This window comes from Triticum aestivum, chromosome 6D (assembly GCF_018294505.1).
Source record: "Triticum aestivum cultivar Chinese Spring chromosome 6D, IWGSC CS RefSeq v2.1, whole genome shotgun sequence".
In the NCBI taxonomy this organism is placed as follows: domain Eukaryota; kingdom Viridiplantae; phylum Streptophyta; class Magnoliopsida; order Poales; family Poaceae; genus Triticum; species Triticum aestivum.
Genome location: NC_057811.1, coordinates 195,934,823 through 195,962,080, shown reverse-complemented (window position 1 = coordinate 195,962,080; position 27,258 = coordinate 195,934,823). Strand labels below are relative to the sequence as shown.

General features: G+C 44.5%; 1 protein-coding gene across 8 annotated transcripts; it reads right to left on the bottom strand.

Moving 5' to 3' along the window:
* Positions 1 to 134: 134 nt before the first annotated feature.
* LOC123144441 (senescence-associated protein OSA15, chloroplastic) lies at positions 135 to 27,258 on the bottom strand. Of its 8 annotated transcripts, none has more exons than XM_044563577.1 (15): positions 27,016 to 27,258; positions 25,912 to 26,337; positions 25,323 to 25,493; positions 25,128 to 25,201; positions 24,967 to 25,055; positions 24,790 to 24,861; positions 19,343 to 19,411; positions 7,701 to 7,747; positions 7,454 to 7,535; positions 7,306 to 7,374; positions 7,122 to 7,225; positions 2,001 to 2,081; positions 1,814 to 1,885; positions 1,423 to 1,498; positions 135 to 503 (listed from the first exon to the last, which is right to left on the bottom strand). In XM_044563577.1, exons 2-15 carry the CDS (start codon positions 26,226 to 26,228, stop codon positions 351 to 353), a joined length of 1,476 nt encoding a protein of 491 aa, XP_044419512.1. In that variant the 5' UTR covers positions 26,229 to 26,337; positions 27,016 to 27,258; the 3' UTR covers positions 135 to 350. The 8 variants fall into 8 exon arrangements, with proteins under 8 accessions (XP_044419512.1, XP_044419516.1, XP_044419513.1 ...); XM_044563581.1 differs by having other exon boundaries at positions 1,814 to 1,905; positions 27,016 to 27,162; XM_044563578.1 differs by having other exon boundaries at positions 24,967 to 25,043; positions 27,016 to 27,152.

Sequence of the window (27,258 nt, the reverse complement as noted above, 5' to 3'; positions counted from 1 at the left end):
AAATTGCAAACCTAAATAAAAAGGATGACTTTGCAAGACCTCTGGCCAAATTCATCTACTCCCTTCGTCACATAATATAAGAGCGTTTTATATTATGGGACAGAGGGAGTATATAATAATTGGGTCGGAGGAAATGAGTTCTCATTACACCACTTCACATTTGTTTAGCACTTACCAGGTACCTTGACATGCCTTCTCGTGAGGTAGTCAACAAGCAGCACATTTTATGCTGCGACGTAACACAGAGAAATGCAGTCGACTCAGTTACACATTTTTCGGTTCCTATTACAGTATGTACGTGTTGAGCCATTCATCTGATTTACACCTCACGTGGTGATATCATCTGCTACTCAACTGTCGCTGTCAGTCTCTTCGGAAATCAAGTTTTGGTTCATGACAAACCTCAGACTGTCACCCTCTTCAAGCTCCCACTGCTTTCTGAGTTCGCCAATGGCTCTTGCTGCAGAGCTAGCTACAGCGGGATTGGAATCTTGAGCCAATCTCTGCAGTTAAAAGAAGGGTTGACCAATACTTATGGAATCTGATAACACTGAACGTCAGGTACGAGCACATGGCAAATCAAACGTTTTCGGTGGCAAGTTTAGTGACACGAAGATGGCAACTTTAGTTGGCATGCCAACTTCGTGCTTCAGTTTATTTTTTGACAGAAAATTGTGTGTCAACTAAATTGCCATCCTTGCATCACTAGAATTGCCATAAAAAACGTTCGATTTTCCATGCGCTCGTACCTGACGTTAGGTACTTATCATTTTCGATATTTAAAGGAAAACACTGAAACAACTTAACTTTCCAAAGTAAAACCAATAACTACAGCTCATGTAATGATAAGTGAGAATTATATAGACAGGGCTTCTCTTTGAAAGGGATGGGGCTTTGATGGTGGAAAAGCGTACAAATAGATCCAATGGCTTGAAGTTTTCATGGTGGAGAAGCGTAAGAATAGATGACATCTTAAAAGAGAACTAGATAATTGCCTATGGGTTGCGACGGGGGCATAAATATTCTAGTCCCTTGGATCCATATTACTGTACTAAACCAGCGACAAGTAATATGGGCTGGAGGGAGTATTAGAGTAGCCTCTGATTCACATGCCCACATTAATTTGGGTAGCTGTTGTTTTGGTCTAGTCATATAGACTTGTAAAGTTATAACTCTAGTGTTTCCATCAAATGCGTCGAGATGCATGTTTTGCGTTTTCTTTGGAAAAAAATGTAAATTTACTCAAAATTGCATGTCATGTCAAATGTCCGGAACATCACCTATTTACAATCTGACAGAGTAACAGAGCACAGATTGATTGGGGATCTCAGTGGTTCAAGCCACGTATAAGAAATTCAGACATGAAGAACCCAACAGTTATATGGTTCACCTTTTGATAACAGATGAGGGATTTATGCTAACCTGTAATGCGCCCATCCCAGCATTCCCTAGGGTCCACATGGATGGAGCTGCAGCCAATGCATTAGCCAAAGCTTTCCTACAAGGAGCAAAAGAAAATAATTGACACTATTTCAACATATAACACCAAAATAGTATAGAACACAACACAGCTCAGTGGTCGGGCCACTGAGCAACAAAGGTTCGCAAATCATATTGTTAATCTTTGTTCTTCATTATCCAATTGTGAGAGGAATTGGGATGAATTTGAATTTGTGAGTCAACTAGTAAACTCTGTCCTTTCCTGCAGTAATTCCAGCAATCTACTTATTCATTTTAATTGCTATTTGTAGATCCATACAAAGAAAAGGCTCACTCCTAGCTACCATCCGGCTCAAGTTCAAACCGGTCTCACCATGACCAGGAAGACCCCGAGCCCTCCCGCGCTCCAAACCCTCCTCGCGGCAACAGACCACAAGACCGAATCCTAGAACGTGAACGAGGACACTGTGAAACTCAAGAGCAACGTGTGAATAAAAACCGTGAATGCCAAATGCGTCACGAAGAATAAAGGCGCCATCAACAAGAAGAGTGTCACCTACAGGATGAAGAGAGCAATGAGCACCACCGAGAAGAAGCTCGTCAAGCCAATCAAGAAAATCAAGCGCATCAAGCTCTTCGTGCTAAAAAACATGAATATGAAGAGCACACCCATCAAGCAAGAGAAGTGGACAAGAGGGAGAAGCTTGCCTTGAGCAACGACACAAGATGCGACGCATGGGCAATGCACTTTGCATTGATGGCCAACTGCACAATGAAGAGCATGAAGAAAAACCACGTCTCCATAACAAGAACAATGTTAACCTCGCAACCATCATAAAGCAGAGGAAAGTCTTGGCAAGCTCAAGTTCACAATGACTAAGTTATCCGGCGGCATTGACCCCGAGGAATACATATCATGGGCCCTCAAGGTGGACAAGATCTTCGAGTCCACGACTTCAACAAGCCGAAGGCGATTGCCATGGCCTCCCTCGAGTTCGACGAGAATGCACTCATATGGTGGGACAAGTACAATAACTTCGACAAGAGAAAGGAGAAGCCCTCATTGCCACTTGGGATGCGAAGAAGCAAGTCATGAGAGCAAGATTTGTGCTCACACACTATAGATGCGACCTCTTCAAGAAGCTCCAAGTTCTCAAGCAAGGGACCAAGACCATCGAAGAGTACTACAAGGAGATGGAAATAGCAATGATCCACACTAATGTCAAGGAGTTTGATGAGCAAACAATGGCACCCTAATCACCTCATCAAGAAAATTGCGGGCTTTCAACCCTACAACAACTTGCATGAGTTGGTACACCAAGCAACAAAGGAGGAATGTCAAGTCCAAGATGACATAAACTCTCAGGCAAAACCAACCATGGCGCCTTATACTCGAGCTACACCCTCTATTGGTGCTCCTTCAAGCTGCAAAGCACTGACGACTTCTTCAAGTCGCCCTCCTACAAGTTCTTCCAAGCCTGGAACTACACAAGTGCAAGTGCTCCAAGGGACTCTACTGACAAAACAAGCCAAATTGAGTGCTTCACATGCAAAGGCCGTGGGTAGAAGTACTATGTGTGCCCACCAAGCACATTATGGTGATCAATGAAGATGAAGAATACGAATCTATGAGTGAAGGACAATTGGAAGCTTTGCAACGTGTTGCTCAACATCAACAAGTAAACAAAGCCAAAGATGTTCATGTCTTTTGTGAGAATGATTCGAGTCCAGCTCTCCTTGTCTCCAAGATCTTAATTCTTGAACAAGAAGATGATAATGATCAACGATGTCACGTCTTCCATACCAAGATGTAATAGTTGGTGGGTCATGAGAATCTCAAGTTATATATATCCAACTATTAGAAGCAACTTTTTGGGTCTCCGGTGGACAACGCGGTGGACCTAGATGAGCATGTAGTCGAGGGTATTCCTCAGTTGAGGTCAGATGAGCATGAGATTTTGTCTGCACCTTTTACTGAGAAGGAGGTTTTTGAGGCGATCGCTCAAATGAAACCGAATAAAGCTCAAGGACCAGATGGGTTCCCGGCAGAATTCTATAAGAAATGCTGGCATATTGTGATAGATGATCTTATGCCTATGTTTCATGACTTCTTTAATGGGCATCTGCAGCTCTTCCATCTAAATTTTGGCACGATAATGTTGCTGCCAAAGAAAGAGGAAGCAATTCGCATCGAGCAATTCAGGCCCATATGTCTCTTGAATGTAAGTTTCAGGATATTTACGAAAGTGGCCACCAATAGATTGACGCGGATTGCCCATTCGGTAGTGCAACCAAGTCAGACAACCTTTATGCCTGGAAGACACATCCTAGAAGGGGTTGTTGTCTTACACGAAACTTTACATGAAATCCATTCGAAGAAACTCGATGGTGTGATCTTCAAAGTAGATTTTGAGAAGGCATATGACAAGGTTAAATGGCCATTTTTACAGCAAGCCATGCGCGTGAATGGCTTTAATGGGGCATGGAGGGATCAGGTGGATTCTTTTGTCCAGAAAGGTAGTGTTGGGATAAAGGTGAATGATGACATTGGTCATTATTTTCAAACGCATAAAGGCCTAAGACAAGGAGATCCGATGTCTCCAATTCTGTTTAACATTGTGGCAGACATGTTGACAGTTCTCATAGGTCGGGCCAAGGAGAAAGGCTTGGTAGGTGGTCTAGTTCCCCATCTGGTGGAGGGGGCATCTCTATCCTACAATATGCGGATGACACTATTATCTTCATGGAGCATGATCTTGCTAACGCGAGGCATATGAAACTAGTGTTGTGTCTGTTTGGACAACTGTCTGGTCTAAAGATAAACTTCCACAAGAGTGAATTGTTCTGCTTTGGTAGGGCCAAAGATGAACAAGACAACTATAGGCAATTGTTCGGTTGTGAACTGGGGTCATTACCGTTCAACTATCTAGGCATTCCTATACATCATAGGAAGTTAACTAATAAGGAGTGGAAATGTATCGAGGATCGATTCGAGAAGAAACTAAGCTGCTGGAAGGGTAAGCTTATGTCATATGGAGGACGGCTAGTATTGATAAATTCGGTACTCACGAGTATGCCAATGTTCCTTTTGTCTTTCTTTGAGGTGCCTAAAGGGGTACGAAAGAGATTAGACTTCTATCGATCTCTTTTTTTCTGGCAGTCAGACGAGGTTAAGACAAAGTATCGCCTGGCAAGATGGGATATTATTTGTCGACCAAAGGACCAGGGGGTCTTGGGATAGAGAACCTCGAGATTAAAAATAAATGCGTGTTGAGCAAGTGGTTATATAGACTATCACAGGAATCGAAGGGTATGTGGGCACAAATCCTGAGAAATAAATACTTGCACTCTAAAACCCTTGCTCAGGTTACCGTAAGACCTAATGATTCCCCATTCTGGAAGGGGCTCATGAGAGTGAAAGAAACCTTCTTCCATAGGGTGAAGTTCATTGTTAGGGATGGTACAACAACAAGGTTTTGGGAGGATACTTGGTTAGGTAACACGCCGCTAGCTCTCCAGTATCCTTCCCTGTATCATACTGCTCAATGTAAGGAGGATTACATAGCAACGGTTTTGCAGACGGTACCTTTGAATATCCAATTCAGGAGGTCTCTAGTAGGAGAACGATGGAATTCCTGGTTACACTTAGTGAGAAGGTTGATGGACGTTCAACTCTCAGATCAGGGAGACACCTTGAGCTAGAAGCTAACGGGTAATGGAGTGTTCACGGTCAAATCAATGTACTTAGACCTCATTAATTCTGGCCCAATCCCAAGATCGATACACATTTGGAAAGTCAAGGTTCCCTTGCGAATTAAAATTTTCATGTGGTTTGTGCACAAGCAAGTGATCCTTACCAAAGATAACTTACTAAAGCGATGATGGGTAGGCAGTTCACGATGTTGCTTTTGTGTTCATGATGAAACAATTCAACACTTATTTCTTGATTGCCCTCTCGCGAAGTTACTTTGGCGGTCCGTTCATATCGTTTTTAATATTTTTCCTCCAGCTAGTATTGACGCGTTGTTTGGGACGTGGCTAAATGGAGTGAACCCTGAGATTGCGTCTAGTATTCGGATTGGAATATGCGCACTTCTTTGGGCTATATGGAACTGCAGGAACGATATGATTTTTAACAGACTTCATATGATTAACTTCTTGAAGGTTATCTTCAGGGCTACAGCATGGATCCATACGTGGTCGCTACTCACTCCTACGGGATCCAGGGAGCATTTGGCTACTGGGTGCAACCGGTGGGAGATGGTAGCACGGGCTATCTTCAACCGGTTTGGATGGCGGTCGCATAATAGGATAGGTCCTTAATGCCCTTCCGTCCAGCCGGTTATGGCTTTGAGTTGCTTATTTTTGTTTCGCTCCTTCTGTGAGCTGTACTTTGCATACCAGACTATTTACTTTGTTGAACTTGATCTAATAAAGTGGCCGCATGCATCTTTTCGATGCAGAGGCCGGGGGATGACCTCCTTTTCAAAAAAAATACCAAGGCCGGCATCAATGGAAGAACAACCAAAGTGATCATTGATGGTGGTAGTTGCCACAGCTTGGCAAGTGAAGAACTTTGCTCCAACTTGTGTTTCGAGTACAAGTGTCGTCCTCAACCAGACAAGGTCTAGTGGCATAGTGACACCGGCACTTCAAGGTAGAGCACACTGTTAAATTATGACCCAAATTCTACCGTATTGGACTAGACGTAGTACAAATAGTATGGGCCTTTGCGGTCGTACCGACCCATACGAGTACAACTCTCTTACTTGTCCTCCAAGGACTCTCATGTATTGCCCTCATATATACCCCATGTATAGTCGCACCTAAAGACGGTCTGTCATCTCGTGCTTGTAGTACTCCTCCATCATAGTGATTGCGCCTTCATGCGTCCGTGGTTTTCTCCCGCAAGGGTTTCCACGTAAAAATCCATGTGCTCTCGTGTCTCGTTTATTCCCGTTTTATCTAACAAGTGGTATACAAAGCAAGGTTTAGATACGAGATTGAGACAAGAGAATTAGGGTTTCGTCGTGTGCGCCGCCGCCAGCTGCAAGTCGCCGAGACCGACTGGAAGATTCGCTTCGCACCGCTGCAGAAATCCAGCCTAGTCTCATTTACCGGATCAAAGGCAGATTGTTTTTTGGTGCGCCACTGTCAAGTCGCATGCGAACCGCCGAGCCGCAGTTGCTGCTGTCCCACGCGTGAATCAAGTCACCATCCACCACGGTTTCAAGTTACGAGGAGATCAAGCTCAGTTTGTCCGCTCGTTCCACGGAGATTTAGTACTACCTGATCAACTAGTACTAGTACTTCTTGTGATTCCTCCCATTTTCCCTCATGTTCTTCCTAAATCCGCCTCCATTTCATGAAGATCGGGCCACCCTAACGACTTGCACAGTAACCGTAAAAGCAGCTCCAGAACTAGTTTCGGCGGGCGTTCTGGTATAGAGTAAGTAGGGCACCCATGTGTGGTAGTCTTTAGTGATGTGACCAAAATGAAATTGTATGTTTTGATGCACGGACAAATTTGTGTTTCAATGAGATTCTGCAATAGCTTATTAGTCTAAAAGTTATAACTGATTATGAGAAGATGAACGTAAACTACAAATAGCACCTGGTTACAGATTAGATTAAAGAAAGGAAAATGCAGTAAAATAAAGTCACAAAATGCTGCTATGCACCTGGTATTAACATCTGGAGAGCTTGAACATTCAACTATCAAGGAAACACTCTTTTTCCCATCCATAGCATCCAGGTCAATAAGAGCCGCTACTAATAATTCAAGCTTCATAAACAGAAAAAAGATTATTGGAACATGAATATAGCAAAGTTCATGTTTTACATATGAGTTTAAACATGGTTCACCTCCTCAGGATTGGTGTAGTCGATACCATCAGCCTCAGATAAGGCAGATGCCATATTAAGATATGCATCCTGTGAACAAAAAAATTAAGGAAATGTTAGCAAAGCAACGACCATGCTGCTACAAGTAACAAGTTACTGAACATACAACCTCTATGGCAGCAATTTGATCAGTAGAAACTTCACGAGGGAACAACTTAAGAATCTTCCCATTTTTCTCCAGTGTGATGAACCTTGTCAAATTTGCAAGGGAAATGAACCATCCATTGGAAGTTTGCGAGTAAACATATAGTTTAAATAAGACTAATCCATAGTGAATATGCAATAGGGATAAGTTACTCCTTAAACATTATTTTGCTTTACAGAACTTGCATCTACAATTCATAAGAAAAACTTACTGATATTGTAGTTTGGTTGCCATCATGTCATGAATATCCCGGACAAACTGTATTAAATATTATAATATTACATGCAAGTATAAGGATCAATAAACAGGATGCCATTGATGTAATAGCTGCATGATATGGCAAGTAAGGATAATTGACTAAATTAGTTCGTATAATCCGGATCTAAACTATAAGTGATTGTTTTGCCCAATAAATGCCTTGTTCATTTATCATAGATATTAGTAAGTTGTGATCATGTATATAATAGGAATAAATGGACTAGGTGTCACTAGGCATCACATATACTATTATCCAAGTAGCAAAGTATAAACAGCGAATCTCTTGGCTAGCTACTTGTCGATGTGCTCTGAGAGTGGCAGATAGAGATGGTAGCACACCAGACAAGCGATGTACCCAGGTTCAGGCCCTCCTTGGAGAGGTAACACCCTACTCCTGCCTGTGGTGGTTGTATTGCTCGAGTGCTCGTCACCGATCGAGAAGATCGTTGGAGAGAGATGTTTCTCGGATTACAAATTCATGGTCACGGGCTAGTGTGTCTTGGATCTCTCCCTAGAAGGCCCTAGCTTTCCTTATATACCTGGTCAAGCTGGGGTTACATGGCTCGGGTTAGACTAAAGGTGGGCTCGTGCCGCCAGGCCGGGCCGGACCATGTCATGCGTATGTGGATCTCACATTGCCTTGCATCTCAAGTTGGTGCGGCATCCAGTTGGCTCTTGGGCCCGAGTGGTTGACACAACCCACTCGAAGATGATGTGCTAGTCCCTTGCCTGGCCGGCAGTGTTCGGGTGTCATATCCTTGTCAATAGCCCCCAAGTTCAGCATGATCTTCCTGCTGGAAGGTCACCCCGGACTTGTTGAAATTCCTACAAGAGAGAGGGAGAGAGAGAGAGGGAGAGAGGAAGAGAGACAGAGAGATAGAGCGAGAGAGAGACCCAACGTTACTCTGTCACATCTAGGCATGCAGTTGGAATCCCGAATCCCGAATGCCGCCTGGGAGACCGAAATAGGCCACTTCCAGGGCTAGGTGAGAGAGAGAGAGAGAGAGGAGAGAGAGAGAGAGAGAGAGGAATCCCGAATGCCGAATGCCGCCAAATAGGTCGCTTCCAGGGCTAGGAGTGAATGCCCGCAGCTTGCAAGGCTCAGATTTTGCATGGAGGCATGGTTCACTAAGCGCCTCCTTAACCGTATTGCGGCAATTGGGCGCTGGGGCTAAAATCTTCGCACCATATTGGCGGTTCTAGGTCAAATGGTCATGTGGAGAGGAAAAGATTCCCATTGTACCAACCTCTCCGATTGATTGGTTGGCGATCAAAACTGCGTGCATTGGTTGGGTTGCCCCGATGCCCAATGCCAACCATTCATGGCGTCATTGGAGCGTGACCTGTGTTTTATGAGGAAGTCGTCGAGAGCGGTGCTCAACACACATAACATTTAGTGTTTCCGCTTTCGATGTTCCACGACTCCCAATAGTCCGAGCCTTACCAAGTCCCTCCGACTCTGATTCCCGTCCTCTGGTCGAGTCGGGCTCTAGGAAGGTGGGAGAGTGACTCTCCTCTTGAGTTTATTCAAGTGAGAGTGAATGATTTACATGCCCATGGAGGGGCTTATATAGCCTATGGGTCCTTGACAATAACCGATGCTACGCTTAAAAAGAGGTGGGAGGGTAGAACGAGGTGATCTTTGGTCCATGAGTCCATGGGCTCCTAGTTGGGCTAGGAGGGGAGTTGTAGCACATGGAAGTTAGATTTTGTCAACCATATGAAGGCTTTCTTGCTTGGGCTTTGGGCTTCTTTGGTCTTTTGCCTTCATCTTTGACTTGTTCTTTTATGTGTTCTCCTTTTGACTTGTTGACCATAAAGACTTTCTTTGACTTTCCTTTACCAGGGTAGCTTGTCTGGAGCCATGGTAGATCGCTTGGACTTTCGTTGACCTCCCTGACTTGTGTTGACTGCTTTTGTTTTTTGTTGACCGGCCACGTGGATTGCTATGTAAGACTTAGGTGGGACCCCCAGTATAACTTTAGTTATTCCCTCAACAGTGAGATAGTGTTAGAATGCCATATTAATTGATTCAGTAAAAGCTGCAAGCTTGCATAAGCAAAGGCTGAGAAATTATACAACGTGTTTGCAAAACTGAAGATAATTGGTTTAGTGTTATTTCATTCTAAATTTTTGTCCTGAATGCAGGCTCAGTATATAATGAGTCCGCGGTTGGGGACGTACCCCAGCTTAGCACAGACAAGAATGAGATATGGTCTGCTCCATTTACTGCGAAAGAGGTGTTTGAGGCTGTCACACAAATGAAACACAATAAGGCTCCTGGTCCGGATGGTTTTCCAGCAGTGTTTTATAATAGATGCTGGCATATCATCAAGGATGACCTCATGCCTATGTTCCATGAATTGTTTAACGGCAGCCTACAACTTTTTCACCTAAACTTTGGAACAATAACGTTGTTGCCAAAGAAGGAGGAGGCTGTGTGCATTGAGCAGTTCAGGCCGATTTGCCTACTCAATGTGAGTTTCAAAATTTTCACTAAGGTAGCCATGAACAGGCTGGCGCAGATTGCCCATTCGGTGGTGCACCCAACACAGTCTGCATTCATGCCGGGGAGACACATCCTAGAAGGGGTGGTTGTCTTACACAAAAATCTGCACGAAATCCATTCAAAGAAACTTGATGGGGTTATCTTCAAAGTGGATTTTCGAGAAAGTGTACGATAAGGTCAAATGGCCCTTCCTCCAGCAGGCCTTACGCATGAAGGGGTTTGACAATGCCTGGAGGAAACAGGTCGACACCTTCATTCAAAAAGATAGTGTTGGAATTAAAGTGAATGATGACATAGGTCATTATTTTCAGACGCATAGGGCTTACGACAGGGAGACCCGATGTCTCCTATTCTGTTCAGCATAGTAGCAGATATATTGGCAGTCCTTATCGGTCGGGCCAAGGAGAATGGCCAAGTAGGAGGACTAGTTCCGCATCTTGTGGATGTGGGAGTATCCATACTACTGTACGCTGATGATACTATTATATTCATGGAACATAATCTCGCAAAGGCTAGAAACATGAAGTAGTACTTTGCCTATTTGAACAATTGTCTGGACTGATAGTTAATTACAAGAGTGAATTTTTCTGTTTTGGGAGGGCCAAAGAAGAACAAGATGCGTATAGATAACTGTTCGGATGTGAAATGGGTTCCCTACCATTCTCGTACCTAGGGATACCAATTCACCATCGGAAATTATCGAATAAGGAGTGAAAAGTGCCTTGAAGATCGATTTGAGAAAAAACTAAGCTGCTGGAAGGGCAAGCTTATGTCATATGGGGGCCGGCTAGTGTTGATAAATTCAGTTCTAACTAGTATGGCGATGTTACTCTTATCTTTCTTTGAAGTTCTGGTTGGGGTACGAAAAAGATTAGATTTTTATCGATCTCTTTTTTTCTGGCAATGTGATGAAGTAAAAACGAAATACAGATTGTCCAGATGGGATATAATTTGCGGACCCAAACACCAAGGTGGTGATGGAAATTTTCCCTAGAGGCAATAATAAAATGGTTATTATTATATTTCCTAAATCACGATAAAGGTTTGTTATTCATGCTAGAATTGTATTGACCGGAAACTTAAATACATGTGTGGATACATAAACAAATACCATGTCCCTAGTGAGCCACTACTAGACTAGCTCGTTGATCAAAGATGGTTAAGGTTTCCTAACCATAGACATGAGTTGTCATTTGATAATAGGATCACATCATTAGGAGAATGATGTGATGAACAAGACCCATCCGTTAGCTTAGCATATTGATCATTCAGTTTATTGCTATTGCTTTCTTAATGTCAAATACATATTCCTTCGACTATGAGATTATGCAACTCCCGGATACCGGAGGAATACCTTTTGTGCTATCAAACTTCACAACGTAACTGGGTGATCATAAAGATGCTCTACAGGTATCTCCGGTGATGTATTATGGAACGAGTAAAGAGACTTGCCGGTAACGAGATTGAACTAGGTATGAAGATACCAACGATCGAATCTCGGGCAAATAACATACCAATGGACAAAGGGAATTACGTATGTTGTCATAAGGTTCGACCGATAAAAATCGTTGTAGAATATGTAGGAGACAATATGCGCATCCAGGTTCCGCTATTGGTTATTGACCGGAGAGGTGTCTCGGTCATATCTACATAGTTCTCGAACACGTAAGGTTCGCACGCTTAACGTTCATTGACGATATAGTGTTATATGAGTTATATGATTTGGTGACCGAATGTTTTTCAGAGTCCCGGATGAGATCACGGACATGACGAGGAGTCTCGAAATGGTCGAGAGATAAAGATTGATATATGGGACAATGGTATTCGGACACCGGAAGAGTTTCGGAGTGCACCGCTTGGTCATCGGGTCACCGGAAGGGGTTCCGGACACCCCTGGTAAGTGTATGGGCTTAGTGGGCCAAACGAGGGGACAGACCAGCCCACTAGGGGGCTGGTGCGCCCCTCTACATGGCTGGCCAGCCCTAGGGGAAGGAAAGGGGAGGGGTGGCCCCTCCTGCCTTTCCCTCCTCGGGAGAGAAAGGAAGGGGGGGGGGGCCTCCTTCTCTTACCTTCCTCCCGCACTCATATATGGAAGGGGGGCGGCTTGGGGAAGTCCCCAAGTAGGATTCGACCCTACTTGGGGCGCCCCTTGGCTTCTCCCCTCTCCCCCCCACCTATATATATGTGGGAAGGGGGCGCCTAGCACAACTAGAACAATTGCTTAGCCGTGTGCGGTGCTCCCTCCACCGTTTACACCTCCGGTCATATTTTTGTAGTGCTTAGGCGAATCCCTGCGGAGATAGCTTCACCATCACCGTCACCACGCCGTCGTGCTGCCGGAACTCATCCACTACCTCGCCGTCTTGCTGGATCAAGAAGGCGGAGGACGTCATCGAGCTGAACGTGTGCTGAACGCGGAGGTGACGTACGTTCGGTACTCGATCGGTTGGAACGCGAAGAAGTTCAACTACATCAACCGCTTTGTCAAACGCTTCCGCTTACGGTCTACGAGGGTACGTAGACACACTCTCCCCTCTCGTTGCTATGCATCTCCATGGATAGATCTTGTGTGTGTGTAGATTTTTTTTTTGTTTTCCATGCAACATTTCCCAACAGTGGTATCCAAGCCAGGTCTATGCATAGATGATATGCACGAGTATAACACAAAGAGTATTGGCGGTGATAGTCATACTGCTTACCACCAACGTCTTATTTTGATTCGGCGGTATTGTGGGATGAAGCAGTCCGGACCAACCTTACATGTCCACGCAGATGAGACCGGTTCCACCGACTGACATGCAACTAGTTTTGCATAAAAGGTGGCTGGCGGGTGTCTGTTTCTCCTACTTTAGTTGAATCGAATTTGACTACGGTCGGTCCTTGAAGAAGGTTAAAACAGCAAACTTGATAAATCAACGTTGTGGTTTTTGCGTAGTTAAGAATTGTGTTGCTAAAAGCCCATAGCAGCCACGTAAAACTTGCAACAACAAAATAGAGGACGTCTAACTTGTTTTTGCAGGGCATGTTGTGATGTGATATGGTCAAGATATGATGTGATATATGTTGATGTATGAGATGATCATGTTTTGTAGTATCGACAACCGGCAGGAGCCTTAGGGTTGTCTCTCTATTGTATGAAGTGCAAGCGCCATGTAATTGCTTTACTTTATCACTATGCGTTAGCGATAGTTGTAGAAGCAATAGTTGGCGTGATGACCTCGAGCAACGACACTACGATGGAGATCAAGGTGTCAAGCCGGTGACAATGGAGATCATGACGATGCTTTGAAGATGGAGATCAAAAGCACAAGTTGATGATGGCCATATCATGTCACATATTTTGATTGCATGTGATATTTATCCTTTATGCATCTTATTTTGTTTAGAATGGCGGTAGCATTATAAGATGATCCCTTCACTAAATTTCAAGATAAAAGTGTTCTCCTCGAGTATGCACCGTTGCCAAAGTTCGTCGTTTCGAAGCACCACGTGATGATCGGGTGTGATAGACTCTACGTTCACATACAACGGGTGTAAAACAGTTTTGCACATGCAGAATACTTGGGTTAAACTTGACGAGCCTAGCATGTACAAACATGGTCTCGGAACACTGGAGACCGAAAGGTCTAACGTGGTCATATAGAAGATATGATCAACATAGAGATGTTCACCATTGATGACTACCCCATCTCACGTGATGATCGGACATGGGTCAGTTGATTTGGATCATGTATCACTTAGATAACTTGAGGGATGTTTATTTAAGTGGGAGTTCATTAGTAATTTGATTAATTCAACTTAATGTATCATGAACTTAGTCTTAATAGTGTTTGCATATCTATGTTGTAGTCAACAGCTCGCGATATAGCTCCCCTATTTTGATATGTTCCTAGAGAAAACTATGTTGAAAGATGATAGTAGCAATGATGCGGACTGGGTCCATGATCTGAGGATTATCCTCATTGCTGCACAGAAGAATTATGTCCTTGATGCACCGCTAGGTGACAGACCTGTTGCAAGAGCAGATGCAGACGTTATGAACGTTTGGCAAGCTCGATATGATGACTACTTGATAGTTTAGTGCGTCGTGCTTTATGGCTTAGAACCGGGACTTCAAAAATGTTTTGAACGCCATAGAGCATATGAGATGTTCCAAGAGCTGAAAATTGGTGTTTCAGACTCATGCCCGTGTCGAGAGGTATGAGACCTCTAACAAGTACTTTGCCTACAAGATGGAGGAGAATAGCTCAGCCAGTGAGCATGTACTCAGAATGTCTAGGTACTATAATCGCTTGAATCAAGTGGGAGTTAATCTTCCAGATAAGATAGTGATCGACAGAGTTCTCCAGTCACTATCACCAAATAATATGCAAGGAATGACTAAAATGATTTCCAAGCTCTTCGCGAAGCTAAAATCGGCGGAGGTAGAAATCAAGAAAGATAATAAAGTGTTAATGGTTAATAAGACCACTAGTTTCAAGAAAAAGGGAAAGAAAGCCCAAACCTAGACCCAAGCCTGAAACTGAGTGCTTCTACTGCAAAAGAAATAGTCACTGAAAGCGGACCAAATACTTGGCGGATAAGAAGGATGGCAAAGTGAACAAAGGTATATATGATATACATGTTATTGATGTGTACCTTACTAGTGTTCATTGTAGCCCCTGGGTATTTGATACTGGTTCAGTTGCTAAGTAACTCGAAACAGGAGTTGCAGAATGAACGGAGACTAGTTAAGGGCGAGGTAACGATGAGTGTTGGAAGTGATTCCAAGGTTGATACGATCACCATCGCACACTCCCTCTATCTTCGGGATTAGTGTTGAACCTAAATAAATATTATTTGGTGTTTGCATTGAGCATGAATATGATTAGATCATGTTTATTGCAATACGGTTATTCATTAAGTCAGAGAATAATTGTTGTTCTGTTTACATGAATAAAACCTTCTGTGGTCATTCACCCAATGTGAATGGTTTATTGAATCTCGATCGTGGTGATACACATATTCATAATATTGATGCCAAAGATGCAAAGTTCATAATGATAGTTCAACATGTTTGTGGCATTGTCGTTTAGGTCATATTGGTGTAAAGCGCATGAAGAAACTCCATGCGGACGGACTTTTGGAATCACTTGATTATGAATCATTTGATACTTGTGAACCATGCCTCATGGGCAAGATGACTAAAACTCCGTTCTCCGAAACAATGGAGCGAGCTAATGACTTATTGGAAATAATACATACCGATGTATGTGGTCCGATGAGTGTTGAGGCACGCGGAGGGTATCGTTATTTTCTGACCTTCACAGATGATTTGAATAGGTATGGGTATATCTACTTGATGAAATTGAGTCAGACTCAAAGCCCGACCACTACAGAAGATAGAGAGAAAATAAAAGTCATTCCCTATGCCTCAGCCATAGGTTCTATTATGTATGCTATGTTGTGTACCAGACCTGATGTGTGCCTTGCCATAAGTTTGGCAGGGAGGTACCAAAGTAATTCAGGAGGGGATCACTGGACAACGGTCAAAATTATCCTTAGAGAACTAAGGACATATTTTCTCGGTTATGGAGGTGATAAAGAGTTCGTCGTAAAGAGTTACATCGATGCAAGCTTTGACACCGATTCGGATGACTATGAGTATCAATCTGGATACATATTGAAAGTGGGAGCAATTAGCTATAGTAGCTCCACGCAGAGCATTGTAGACATAAAAATTTGCAAAATACATACGGATCTGAATGTGACAGACCCGTTGACTAAACTTCTCTCACAAGCAAAACAAGATCACAACTTAGTACTCTTTGGGTGTTAATCACATGGCGATGTGAACTAGATTATTGACTCTAGTAAACTCTTTGGGTGTTGGTCACATGGTGATGTGAACTATGGGTGTTAATCACATGGCGATGTGAACTAGATTATTCACTCTAGTGCAAGTGGGAGACTGATGGAAATATGCCCTAGAGGCAATAATAAAATAGTTATTATTATATTTCCTAAATCATGATAAAGGTTTATTATTCATGCTACAATTGTATTGACCAGAAACTTAAATACATGTATGGATACATAAACAAATACCATGTCCCTAGTGAGTCTCTACTAGACTAGCTCGTTGATCAAAGATGGTTATGGTTTACTAACCATAAACATGAGTAGTCCTTTGATAACGGGATCACATCATTAGGAGAATAATGTGATGGACAAGACCCATCCGTTAGCTTAGCATATTGATCGTTCAGTTTATTGCTATTGCTTTCTTAATGTCAAATACATATTCACTCGACTATGAGATTATGCAACTCCCGGATACCGGAGGAATACCTTGTGTGGTATCAAACGTCACAACGTAACTGGGTGATCATAAAGATGCTCTACAGGTATCTTCGAAGGTGTTTGTTGAGTTGGCATAGATCGAGATTAGGATTTGTCACTCCGAGTGTCGGAGAGGTATCTCTGGGCCCTCTCGGTAATACACATCATAAGAAGCCTTGCAAACAAAGTGACTAATGAGTTAGTTACAAGATGATGTATTATGAAACGAGTAAAGAGACTAGTCGGTAACGAGATTGAACTAGGTATGAAGATATCGACGATCGAATCTCGGGCAAGTAACATACCGATGGACAAAGGGAATTACGTATGTTGTCATAAGGTTCGACCGATAAAGATATTCGTAGAATATGTAGGAGTCAATATGCGCATCCAGGTTTCGCTATTTGTTATTGACCGGAGAGGTGTCTCGGTCATGTTTACATAGTTCTCGAACCCGTAGGGTCTGCACGCTTAACGTTCGTTGACGATATAGTGTTATATGAGTTATATGATTTGGTGACCGCACCGGAAGGGGTTCCGGACACCCCCGGTAAGTGTATGGGCTTAATGGGCCAAAGGAGGGGCCAGACTAGCCCACTAGGGGGCTGGTGCGCCCCTCTAAATGGCTGGCCAGCCCTAGGGGAAGGAAAGGGGAGGGGTGGCCCCTCCTGCCTTTCCCTCCTTGGGAGAGAAAGGAAAGGGGGGGGGGGGCGCCTCCTCCTCTTACCTTCCTCCCGCACTCATATATGGAAGGGGGGCGGCTTGGGGAAGTCCCCAAGTAGGATTCGACCCTACTTGGGGCGCCCCTTGGCTTCTCCCCTCTCCCCCCCACCTATATATATGTGGGAAGGGGGCGCCTAGCACAACTAGAACAATTGCTTAGCCGTGTGCGGCGCCCCCCTCCACCGTTTACACTCCCGGTTATATTTTCGTAGTGCTTAGGCGAATCTCTGCGGAGATAGCTTTTCACCATCACCATCACCACGCCGCCGTGCTGCCGGAACTCATCCACTACCTCGCCGTCTTGCTGGATCAAGAAGGCGGAGGACGTCATCGAGCTAAACGTGTGCTGAACGTGGATGTGCCGTACGTTTGGTACTCGATCGATGGAACGCGAAGAAGTTCGACTACATCAACCGCGTTGTCAAAGCTTCCGCTTACGGTCTACGAGTGTACGTAGACACACTCTCCCCTCTCGTTGCTATGCATCTCCATGGATAGATCTTGCGTGTGCGTAGAAATTTTTTTGTTTTCCATACGACGTTTCCCAACAGGTGAATTAGGGGTTGACAACTTAGAGGTTGTCTGTTGAGACCGAGGGTACATGGGTACAAATGTTGCGCAGTAAGTACCTACAATCTAAGACATTGGCCAAAGTTACTGTAAGACTTAATGACTCGCCTTTCTGGAAGGGGTTAATGAAGACGAAAGAAACCTTTATTCAGAGGGTGAAGTTTAACGTTGGTAATGGCAACGGTACTAGATTCCGGGAAGACACATGGTTAGGGGGGATGCCTTTAGCCCTACATTATCCCACGCTATATAATATTGTACAACGTAAGGAGGCCTACGCAGCTACAGTATTACAGTCGGTTCCACCAAACATTCAGTTCGGGAGGGCTTTAGTGGGGGAACGATGGCTCTCTTGACTTCATCTATTGCGTAGGTTGATGGATGTTCAACTCTCTCACCAACCAGATACCATCCACTAGAAATTATCCACGAACGGTAGGTTCACGGTGAAATCTATGTACTTGGACTTAATTAACTCTGGGCCAATAAGGAGATCACTTCGCATATGGAAGGTTAAAGTTCCGTTAAGAATCAAAATCTTCATGTGGTTTGTACACAAGGAAGTGATTTTAACCAAGGAGAACTTGATCAAGCGAAGATGGGTGGGTAGTTCATGATGTTGTTTGTGTGACCAGAATGAAACCATAAAACACCTCTTTCTCGATTGTCCTCTAGCCAAACTACTTTGGCGCACGATACATATAGCATTCAACGTTAGCCCTCCAATTAGTATCGACACGTTATTTGGGACGTGGCTAACCGGAGTGGAATCAAATATTGCGGGACATATTCGGATAGGGATATGTGCACTACTTTGGGCTATATGGAACTGCAGAAATGATATCATCTTTAATAGGAAAATTTTCATCAACTTTTTGCAGGTTATATATAGAGCCACTGCATGGATCCGTATGTGGTCCTTACTCATGCAGATTCAAGGGTGCTTTTGCCTATTGGGTGCAACCGAGACGGTAACACGGGTTATCTACAACCGGTTTGGATGGCGATCCAATAATAGGATAGGTGTTCAGTCATCTGGGCCTATTTTTCGCCGGTTGTGGCAGTTTTTGTTATCTTTGTCCGTTTTATGCTCCTTCTGTGAGCCTTTACTCAACTTAAGACTTTGTTTTGGATCTTCAGTTAAATAAAATGGCTGCATGCATCATTCTGATGTCCTCCTTTTCAAAAAGAAAAAAATAATAATAATCCGTTGCCAATTACACTTTATTTAACTTGTATGTTGTAACTATGTTAGATATCTCATTCAATGTTGCATTAGCTAATTGTGATTTTTCAGTATATATTGTCATTAGTACATCTAATAATGATTAATGAGGAAAATTAGCAAGTATAAGGAGGTTCCAGTGGGCACTGATGGATTTACCCTACTACTCTAATATTAAACGTCACTGTGTGATGAAACCCACAGGATTTAAAGATATTAGAGCTATATGGACACTTAATTAAGCTACCTTTAAAGCCATGAAAGCATCCTCCATGGCACGTCGTCGAACAACCATGTCAGCTCGTCGCAGATCTGCCTGGGTTTGCAAATAGCTGTTGTATTAGATCAGCATGAAACCATGTATTAAACAGTAACATACTGATAGCATATTAGCATGGTTATTAAATAATTTAAACGGGTACTACAATGACATAGATATGGGTGCAGCTTTATCGACAGTATGAATGAGAAATGTATGTTACTTAAATCTATTAACTACTTCCTACAAAATGAGTGAAGAAAGAATTTGTATATGTTAGAGTATTATATATATAGCCATGTAACCTTCTGTATTTACCCTATTGTATAAGGGTCTCCTGTATATATTCCACACCTGTACATGTATATATACTGGCCTATGGCCTCCTGGAAATACAAGTTGCATATTTCCTAACATGGTATTAGAGCTAGGTCATTTTTTTGCACACCGGAACTCGTGCCATTGATCCGCTCCTGCTGCCGGTATCCTCTCCGGTTCTCTGGATTGCTTTCGATCCAGCCGCCGGTCGCTTGCCCCTCCCGATCGATCAGATTGAGTCGAGCCGTCGTCTACCGTTAGCTCCGCCCCGTCCCGCAGTTGGGCTTTGGGCCTCTCCCTATCTGGTCGTCGTCGCCCCGCAGTCGGCCTCTCCCGATCGATCGCTCTCGCCCCGCAGAACGGGCGTCTCCCGATCGATCCCCCCGCCCCCGCGCAGTCTTTGTTCGAGCCACCAGATCGCCCCGCCACCAACCGCAGTCTTCGTTCGAGGCAGCAGATTGCCCCGCCACCAACCCAGCCGCTGGATTCCTGCTGCTGGCTCTGTCCTCGTATGCCTGGTTCGCCCAGGCTCTAAGCCTCACGACCGAAAGCTGCTGTTGGCGGATTGTTGACGCAAAAAAAAAGTCTACACCGTCAAGCTATGTCACAGTTCCTCGCTGTCCGGTGATCTTTGATGGCACTAACTACATCGAGTTTGTTGGCTTCATGCGCATTCATATGCGTGGCATTCGTCTCTGGGGCGTTCTTTCTGGCGAGGTCCATTGTCCGCCGTGACCGGTTCCACCTGTGGACCCTACTCCGCCGACGCCACCGGTTCTTGCTGCCGATGCTGATCAAGCTGTGAAGGATGCAGCTAAGCTTGCAGATGACGCTGCCGTCCGTGCTTATGATGAGCAGGTTTCGACTTATGAGGAGGCTCTTCAGACTTATCATGGGGCTCTCTCTGCTTACACTCAGTGGCTTGATGAGGATGCCCGTGCCGCAGCCGTTCTCACTGCTAGTGTTCTGCCTCAGTTTGCCCCTACCGTATCTGAGATGTGGACCCGTCTCCGTTAGCGCTATCAGCCCTCTGGTGATGCCTTATATCTGTCTGTGGTCCGGCAGGAACATGCTCTTCAGCAGGGTGATTCCTGTGTTGACGATTTCTATGCACAGAGTTCTGCTATTTGGCGTCAGCTTGATTCTCTCCGCACTGTTGGTTGCCGTACTTGTCAGTGTTGCCAGGCTGTGCGGGCTGATTTGGAGTTTCATCGTGTATACGAGTTCTTATCTCGGCTCCGTAAGGAGTTTGAGCCCCGGCGTGCTCAGTTGTTTGCTCGTGGTCGTATCTCCCTCATGGAGGCACTTTCTGATATTCGTGCTGAGGAGACTCGCCTACGTGGTGCTGGTCTACTTGAGGTTCCCTCTATGCTCGCTGCTCGAGTTCCTGTTATGTCGCCTGCTGCAACGGCTCCATCCCGCTCCAGTGCTCCTCCGCTCTTGCCTACTCCTACGGGCGGCCAGGGTGGGTCTCGTCCTCAATGCGGCTACTGTAATATGGATGGTCATGTTGAGTCTCAATGCTTCTAGAAGAAGAAACACCTGCGTAAGGCGCGATCATCAGCTTCAGGGACTTCTTCTACTTCGACATCTTCAGCCACCGCTTTGACTGAGCAGGATATTGTACGACTTAAGCGTCTGCTTGCCGCTTCCGGTTCCCCTTCGACGGGTACTGCAGATCTGTGACTGATGCTTCCCGCACTGAGCAACCACCCTCTACACAGTTAGGTACATCCTCGTGGGTTCTGGACTCCGGAGCTTATTTTCATATGTCTTCTCATTCTTCAAATTTGTCCTCTCTTAAATCGCTTGATTTTCCTGTTCATGTACTCACTGCCGATGGTACTCCTCTTTCTGTTGCTAGTCGAGGCAATCTTACCACACCTTCTTACTCTGTTCCTGATGTTGCTCATGTTCCTCGACTTACCATGAATCTTTTTTCTGCTGGTCAACTTACTGATTCTGGTAGTCACGTCATCCTTGACGTTGACTCTTGTTCTGTTCAGGATCGTCGAACGCACACTTTGGTTGGGGCTGGCCCTCGCCGCCGTGACTCTCAGGGTCTTTGGGAGCTAGACTGGCTTCATGTTCCTTCCGCTGCCACCACTATCGCCAGTCCATCCGCTTCTGTCGCTTCAGCTACCGGCTCCTTCCAGCAGTGGCATCATCGACTTGGTCATCTTTGTGGGTCTCGCTTGTCATCATTAGTTCGTCGAGGTCTTCTGGGGTCTGTCTCAGGAGATGTCTCTTTAGAGTGTCAGGGTTGTAGACTAGGAAAACAAATTCAGTTACCTTATCCTACTAGTGAGTCGGTGTCTCAGCGTCCTTTTGATTTGGTCCATTCTGATGTATGGGGTCCGGCTCCCTTCGCTTCGAAAGGGGGCCATCGATACTATATTATTTTCATAGATGATTTCTCTCGTTACACTTGGCTTTATTTTATGACTTCTCGTAGTGAGGTTCTTTCCATCTATAAGCGTTTTGCGGCCATGGTTCACACTCAGTTCTCTTCGCCTATTCGTGTGTTCTGTGCTGACTCCGCTGGCGAGTATATTTCCAAGATGTTACGTGGTGTTCTTGCTGAGCAGGGCACTCTTCCTCAGTTCTCTTGTCCTGGTGCTCATGCTCAGAATGGCGTGGCTGAGCGGAAGCATCGCCACCTTCTTGAGACGGCTCGTGCGTTGATGATCGCCGCTTCTCTTCCACCTCATTTTGGGCTGAGGTTATCTTCACCTCCACCTATCTCATCAACCTTCAGCCGTCCGCTGCTCTCCAGGGTGGTGTTCCTTTCGAGCGTCTCTTTGATCATTCTCCTGCTTATTCGACGCTTCGCTTGTTTGGTTGTGTTTGCTATGTTCTTATTGCCCCTCACGAACACACCAAACTAACCGCTCAGTCTGTTGAGTGTGTTTTCTTAGGCTATAGTGATGAGCATAAGGGCTATCGTTGTTGGGATCCTATTGGTCGTGGGATGCGTATTTCTCGGGATGTGACTTTTGATGAGTCTCGTCCCTTCTACCCGCGTCCATCTTCCTCGACTTTTTCAGTGGAGGATATCTCTTTCCTCACTTTTCCCGACACACCTATCACTCCAGTTGAGCCCTTGTCTCTCCGTCTTGCTCACTCTACTTCTCCACCTCTTGCCGAGTTGTCGCCACCATCTCCCACGGTTTCCTCACCTCGCATGTCACCGGATTCTGCACCTTCATCCCCGGTGATTTCTTCGTCTCCACCTCCTGATTCTACCTCGGCTATTCCTCCTCGTACTCTTCCATCTTTTCCTCAGTATTACACTCGTTGTTCACATAATGTGGATGCGTCTGCTGATGTGCCATCCTCCTCGTCTCAACCTACCTATGGCTTGCGTCCTCGTCCGCTTCCGCCTGTTGATCGCCTTGGTTTTTCAACCGCTGGTGCTGCTGTTCTTGAGCCGACTTCTTATCGTTAGGCTGTTGTTCATCCTGAATGGCAGTTTGCGATGGCAGAAGAGATTGCTGCTCTTGAACGCACTGGTACATGGGATCTTGTTTCTCTTCCTCTAGGTGTCCGTCCCATCACTTGTAAGTGGGTCTACAAGGTGAAGACTCGCTCCGATGGTTCTCTTGAGCGTTACAAAGCTCGTCTTGTGGCTCGTGGCTTTCAGCAGGAGCATGCTCGTGATTACGATGAGACTTTTGTTCCTGTGGCCCATATGACCACTATTCGTACACTTCTTGCCGTGGCCTCTGCACGCCACTGGTCTGTATCTCAGCTTGATGTTAAGAATGCCTTTCTTAATGGTGAGCTGCGTGAGGAGGTATACATGCAGCCACCACCTGGGTATTCTGTTCCTGATGGCATGGTGTGTCGTCTTCGTCGCTCTCTCTATGGCCTTAAGCAAGCCCCCATGCCTGGTTTGAGCGTTTTGCCTCTGTGGTGACTGCCGCTGGTTTTTTAGCGAGTGCTCATGATCCAGCATTGTTTGTCCACCTTTCTTCTCGTGGTCGGACTCTTCTTCTTCTCTATGTTGATGACATGGTCATCACTGGCTACGATCCCGAGTATATTGCCTTTGTAAAGGCCCGTCTTAGTGAGCAGTTTCTTATGTCCGATCTTGAACCTCTTCGCTACTTTCTTGGGATTGAAGTCTCTTCTACCTCTGATGCCTTTTTTATATCCCAGGAAAAGTATATACAGGATCTTCTTGCTCGTGCTGCTCTTACCGATGAGCGCATTGTTGAGATTCCCATGGAGCTCAATGTTCACCTCCGTGATACTGATGGTGACCCCTTGCCTGACCCGACTCGTTATTGTCATCTTGTTGGGAGTCTTGTCTATCTAGCTGTCACTCGTCCGGATATCTCTTATTCGGTTCATATTCTGAGTCAGTTTGTCTCCGCTCCCACTTCGGTTCACTATAGTCACCTCCTTCGTGTTCTTCGATATCTTCGGGGCACAATCTCTCACCGTCTATTCTTTCCTCGCTCCAGCTCTTTACAGCTTCAGGCCTATTCGGATGCTACGTGGGCTAGTGATCCCTCCGATCGCCGTTCACTTTCTGCTTACTGTGTTTTTCTTGGTGGTTCTCTCATTGCCTGGAAGACGAAGAAACAGACTGCAGTTTCCCGTTCGAGTGCAGAGGCTGAGTTACGAGCTATGGCTCTTTTGACGGCAGAGGTGACTTGGTTATGGTGGTTACTTCAGGATTTTGGTGTTTCTGTTACTACACCTACTCTGCTCTTATCTGACAGGACAGGTGCTATTAGCATTGCGCGCGATCCTGTTAAGCATGAGCTCACCAAGCATATTGGTGTTGATGCTTTCTATGTGCGCACTGGTGTGCAGGATCAGGTTATTGCTCTTCAGTATGTGCCTTCCGAGTTACAGTTGGCGGATTTTCTGACGAAGGCCCAGACTAGAGCGCAGCATGGCTTCTATCTCTCCAAACTCAGTGTTTTTAATCCACCATGAGTTTGAGGGGGGTGTTAGAGTATTATATATATAGCCATGTAACCTTTTGTATTTACGCTATTGTATAAGGGGTTTCCTGTATATATTCCACACCTGTACATGTATATATACTGGCCTATGGCCTCCTGGAAATACAAGTTGCATATTTCCTAACAGTATAGACCTACCTCCAAAGCACCATCACTCCAATGTTGATCTGCTGCTTTCTTCAAGTCTGAATGAGCTCGCTCCTTCAATATCTGATTATGTACAGAGGTCAAATTAACATATTAGAAGTATAATGAAACCAATATAATACATAGATGGCATATGAAACATTCCATACGAACAGATCTAGTACATACTCTAGCGAAATTGGTTAGGTGGGCTGCCTGTTCCTTCACACTGTTATCAATCTTTCGGGTGTCCTTCCTTGCACGAGCTTTCAGGCAATCTTACATTTAGATGAGGAATTAAATCTTATGGAAGGAAAAACTTATAGCTTGTTATGTGAAAGAGCATGTACCATCAAGCTTGAGAAACCCCAACCCTAATACAGCAACATCCTTAGATGCACGTTTGTTCAACCTTGTGATGCCACTAAGAGTAAAAGGATTTCAGATATCAAAATTCAGAATAGCAATACAAATAAATACATTATTTCTACCAACGAAAACAATTACATGAGGGAATATCAATGATGCACAGGGAACAAGAGTACCGTGAAAGCAAAAGAATATCACTCTGAGCTCTTTCATTCACAAACTTTGCATCATTATAGACAAATTGGCACGCTTTAGACAGCCCTTGAGTAGAATATAGTGTTTTTTCCTGAGCTGCAACTTGACTATCTGAAAAATGTGACATTCCTCTTCGATGCTCATCAAAATCCCTGCAACAGAAGATTAAGAATATGGAACTAAAAATGACGAACTATATCTGCTTAATGACCATGTGCAGTTTACCATATATGATTTTAGAATTCTGGTACAGAACTTCAGTTTATGTTGGAAGAAACTAGACATTTCTTAAAATCATGAAAACTAGTATATAAAACTAGAGGAAGTCTTCTTTGACACTGAAATTGTTTCTTAGTCTTCAGCTGACTGAGTTTAATATTACAAGTCAAAAAAATAGGACGAAGCATTATGATAGCAGGCGTTAGCTTTACGATCATATATATTGCATGAGTTCAGTGTAAACGAAACAAAATACAGACAAAGTATTCAATATTATCTTTATTTTTCATGCTAACAAAGGTACATGGATTCTGACAGATTATTCATTTGTGTGCGAATGTGTGTGTGTACCTGTAAGGATTGTTGCCATCTTCAGGAATATTGCACTCTGTAGTTTCACTGCCACTACGAGAACCATAAGAATGGCACCGAACATTCGGACCTTGTTGGAGTAGGTAACCATTGGACTTTGCATTCGTTTTCCAATGCCTATCGTTTGGAAAGGACCTGATGATATGATATCCGTTCATCCACTTCCTTACCTCTACCTCTTGTGGTAAACAATCCGATGCTACACAGCGTAGTGCTTTCAGCTTACACGGCATTCTGTGTTTATCATTATAGCACACCCCACTAGATGCTATGGTACCAGATATTTGGCTAGCCATATGTGTCGAATCTGTATGTGTGCTATAGATTATGAACCTTTGGCCCGACAAAATCCCTATGCCTTCATTTAGCAGATTTTCAGCCAATGTGAAACTGATATTTCAGTACCTGATGTCAAAGACGGGCATTAGTTTCACGTCAAAACAAATGAATACACATAGACGAAGAGTCTACTTTGCAGTGCACAAACTTATGTCTACATAATACAGGTACAGATGGTCATTTCTAGACAAAATGTAAAAAAAAAACAGTTAATAAATGCATCAAAGGTGGCACATGGGGGATAATATAGGTGGTCGATGTCAGCAACTATATACTACTCCCTCCGATCCAAAATAAGTGTCACAGTTTTGAACTGGGTTAGTTCAAAACTGCGACACTCTTTATGGAAAGGAGGTAGTATATACTCCGTAGTTTCTTATTCTAATAACTGACGTGCATAGTATTGTCGGGATTACAGCTACACACGGAATGAAGTTGTACGCTTTGTGACACCATGAGAAATTATTTCTAGTTTAACATTTTTCTTTTGAGCCGCTAGTTTAACATTGTTGGGAGTGAACACATAGTGTGTGATTCATAACGCAGACCCCAAAAACAACACTGGCCTATCACAAATACAGTCTCACTCGAGAAACTGGCACACAAATCACACACGCTACCTGCAACACAGCACGCTCGGCAGTACGAACTACTATCATGGCATGCAGATGCAGGATCCATTGCTGTCTATGCCTAGCAAAGGAAACCACACATAGCGATGAGAAGGACAGCGCCTGCACTTACTGTTTCATGCGAAGGAGTTTGGAGACCGGGGAAGGACGAGAGGGAAGAGCATGGGGGGAGGGAGATCAAGCGCGATAGTAGAGGGAGCAAGGTAGGGGACGCTAAGGACGAACGAGTATGGGAAGGAGAATCCGGTGGCGCGTGGAGGCCACACATGTTAGGTGGCGAAGTGGCATGGCAGCCACCAGTTGTCCCTGCGGCGGGAGGGAAGCCAACGGCCTGGGACCGCGTTACTATGATCCG

Excerpts from the sequence above, each read along its gene's own strand:
- LOC123144441 (XM_044563577.1), bottom strand. The coding sequence starts at position 26,228 with ATGGCTAGCCAAATATCTGGTACCATAGCATCTAGTGGGGTGTGCTAT. Across the intron at positions 25,056-25,127 it reads GGGGTTTCTCAAGCTTGATG|ATTGCCTGAAAGCTCGTGCA; the intron begins GTACATGCTCTT and ends TCTAAATGTAAG. Across the intron at positions 2,082-7,121 it reads TCTCCAGATGTTAATACCAG|CACGAAGAGCTTGATGCGCT; the intron begins GTGCATAGCAGC and ends CATGTTTTTTAG.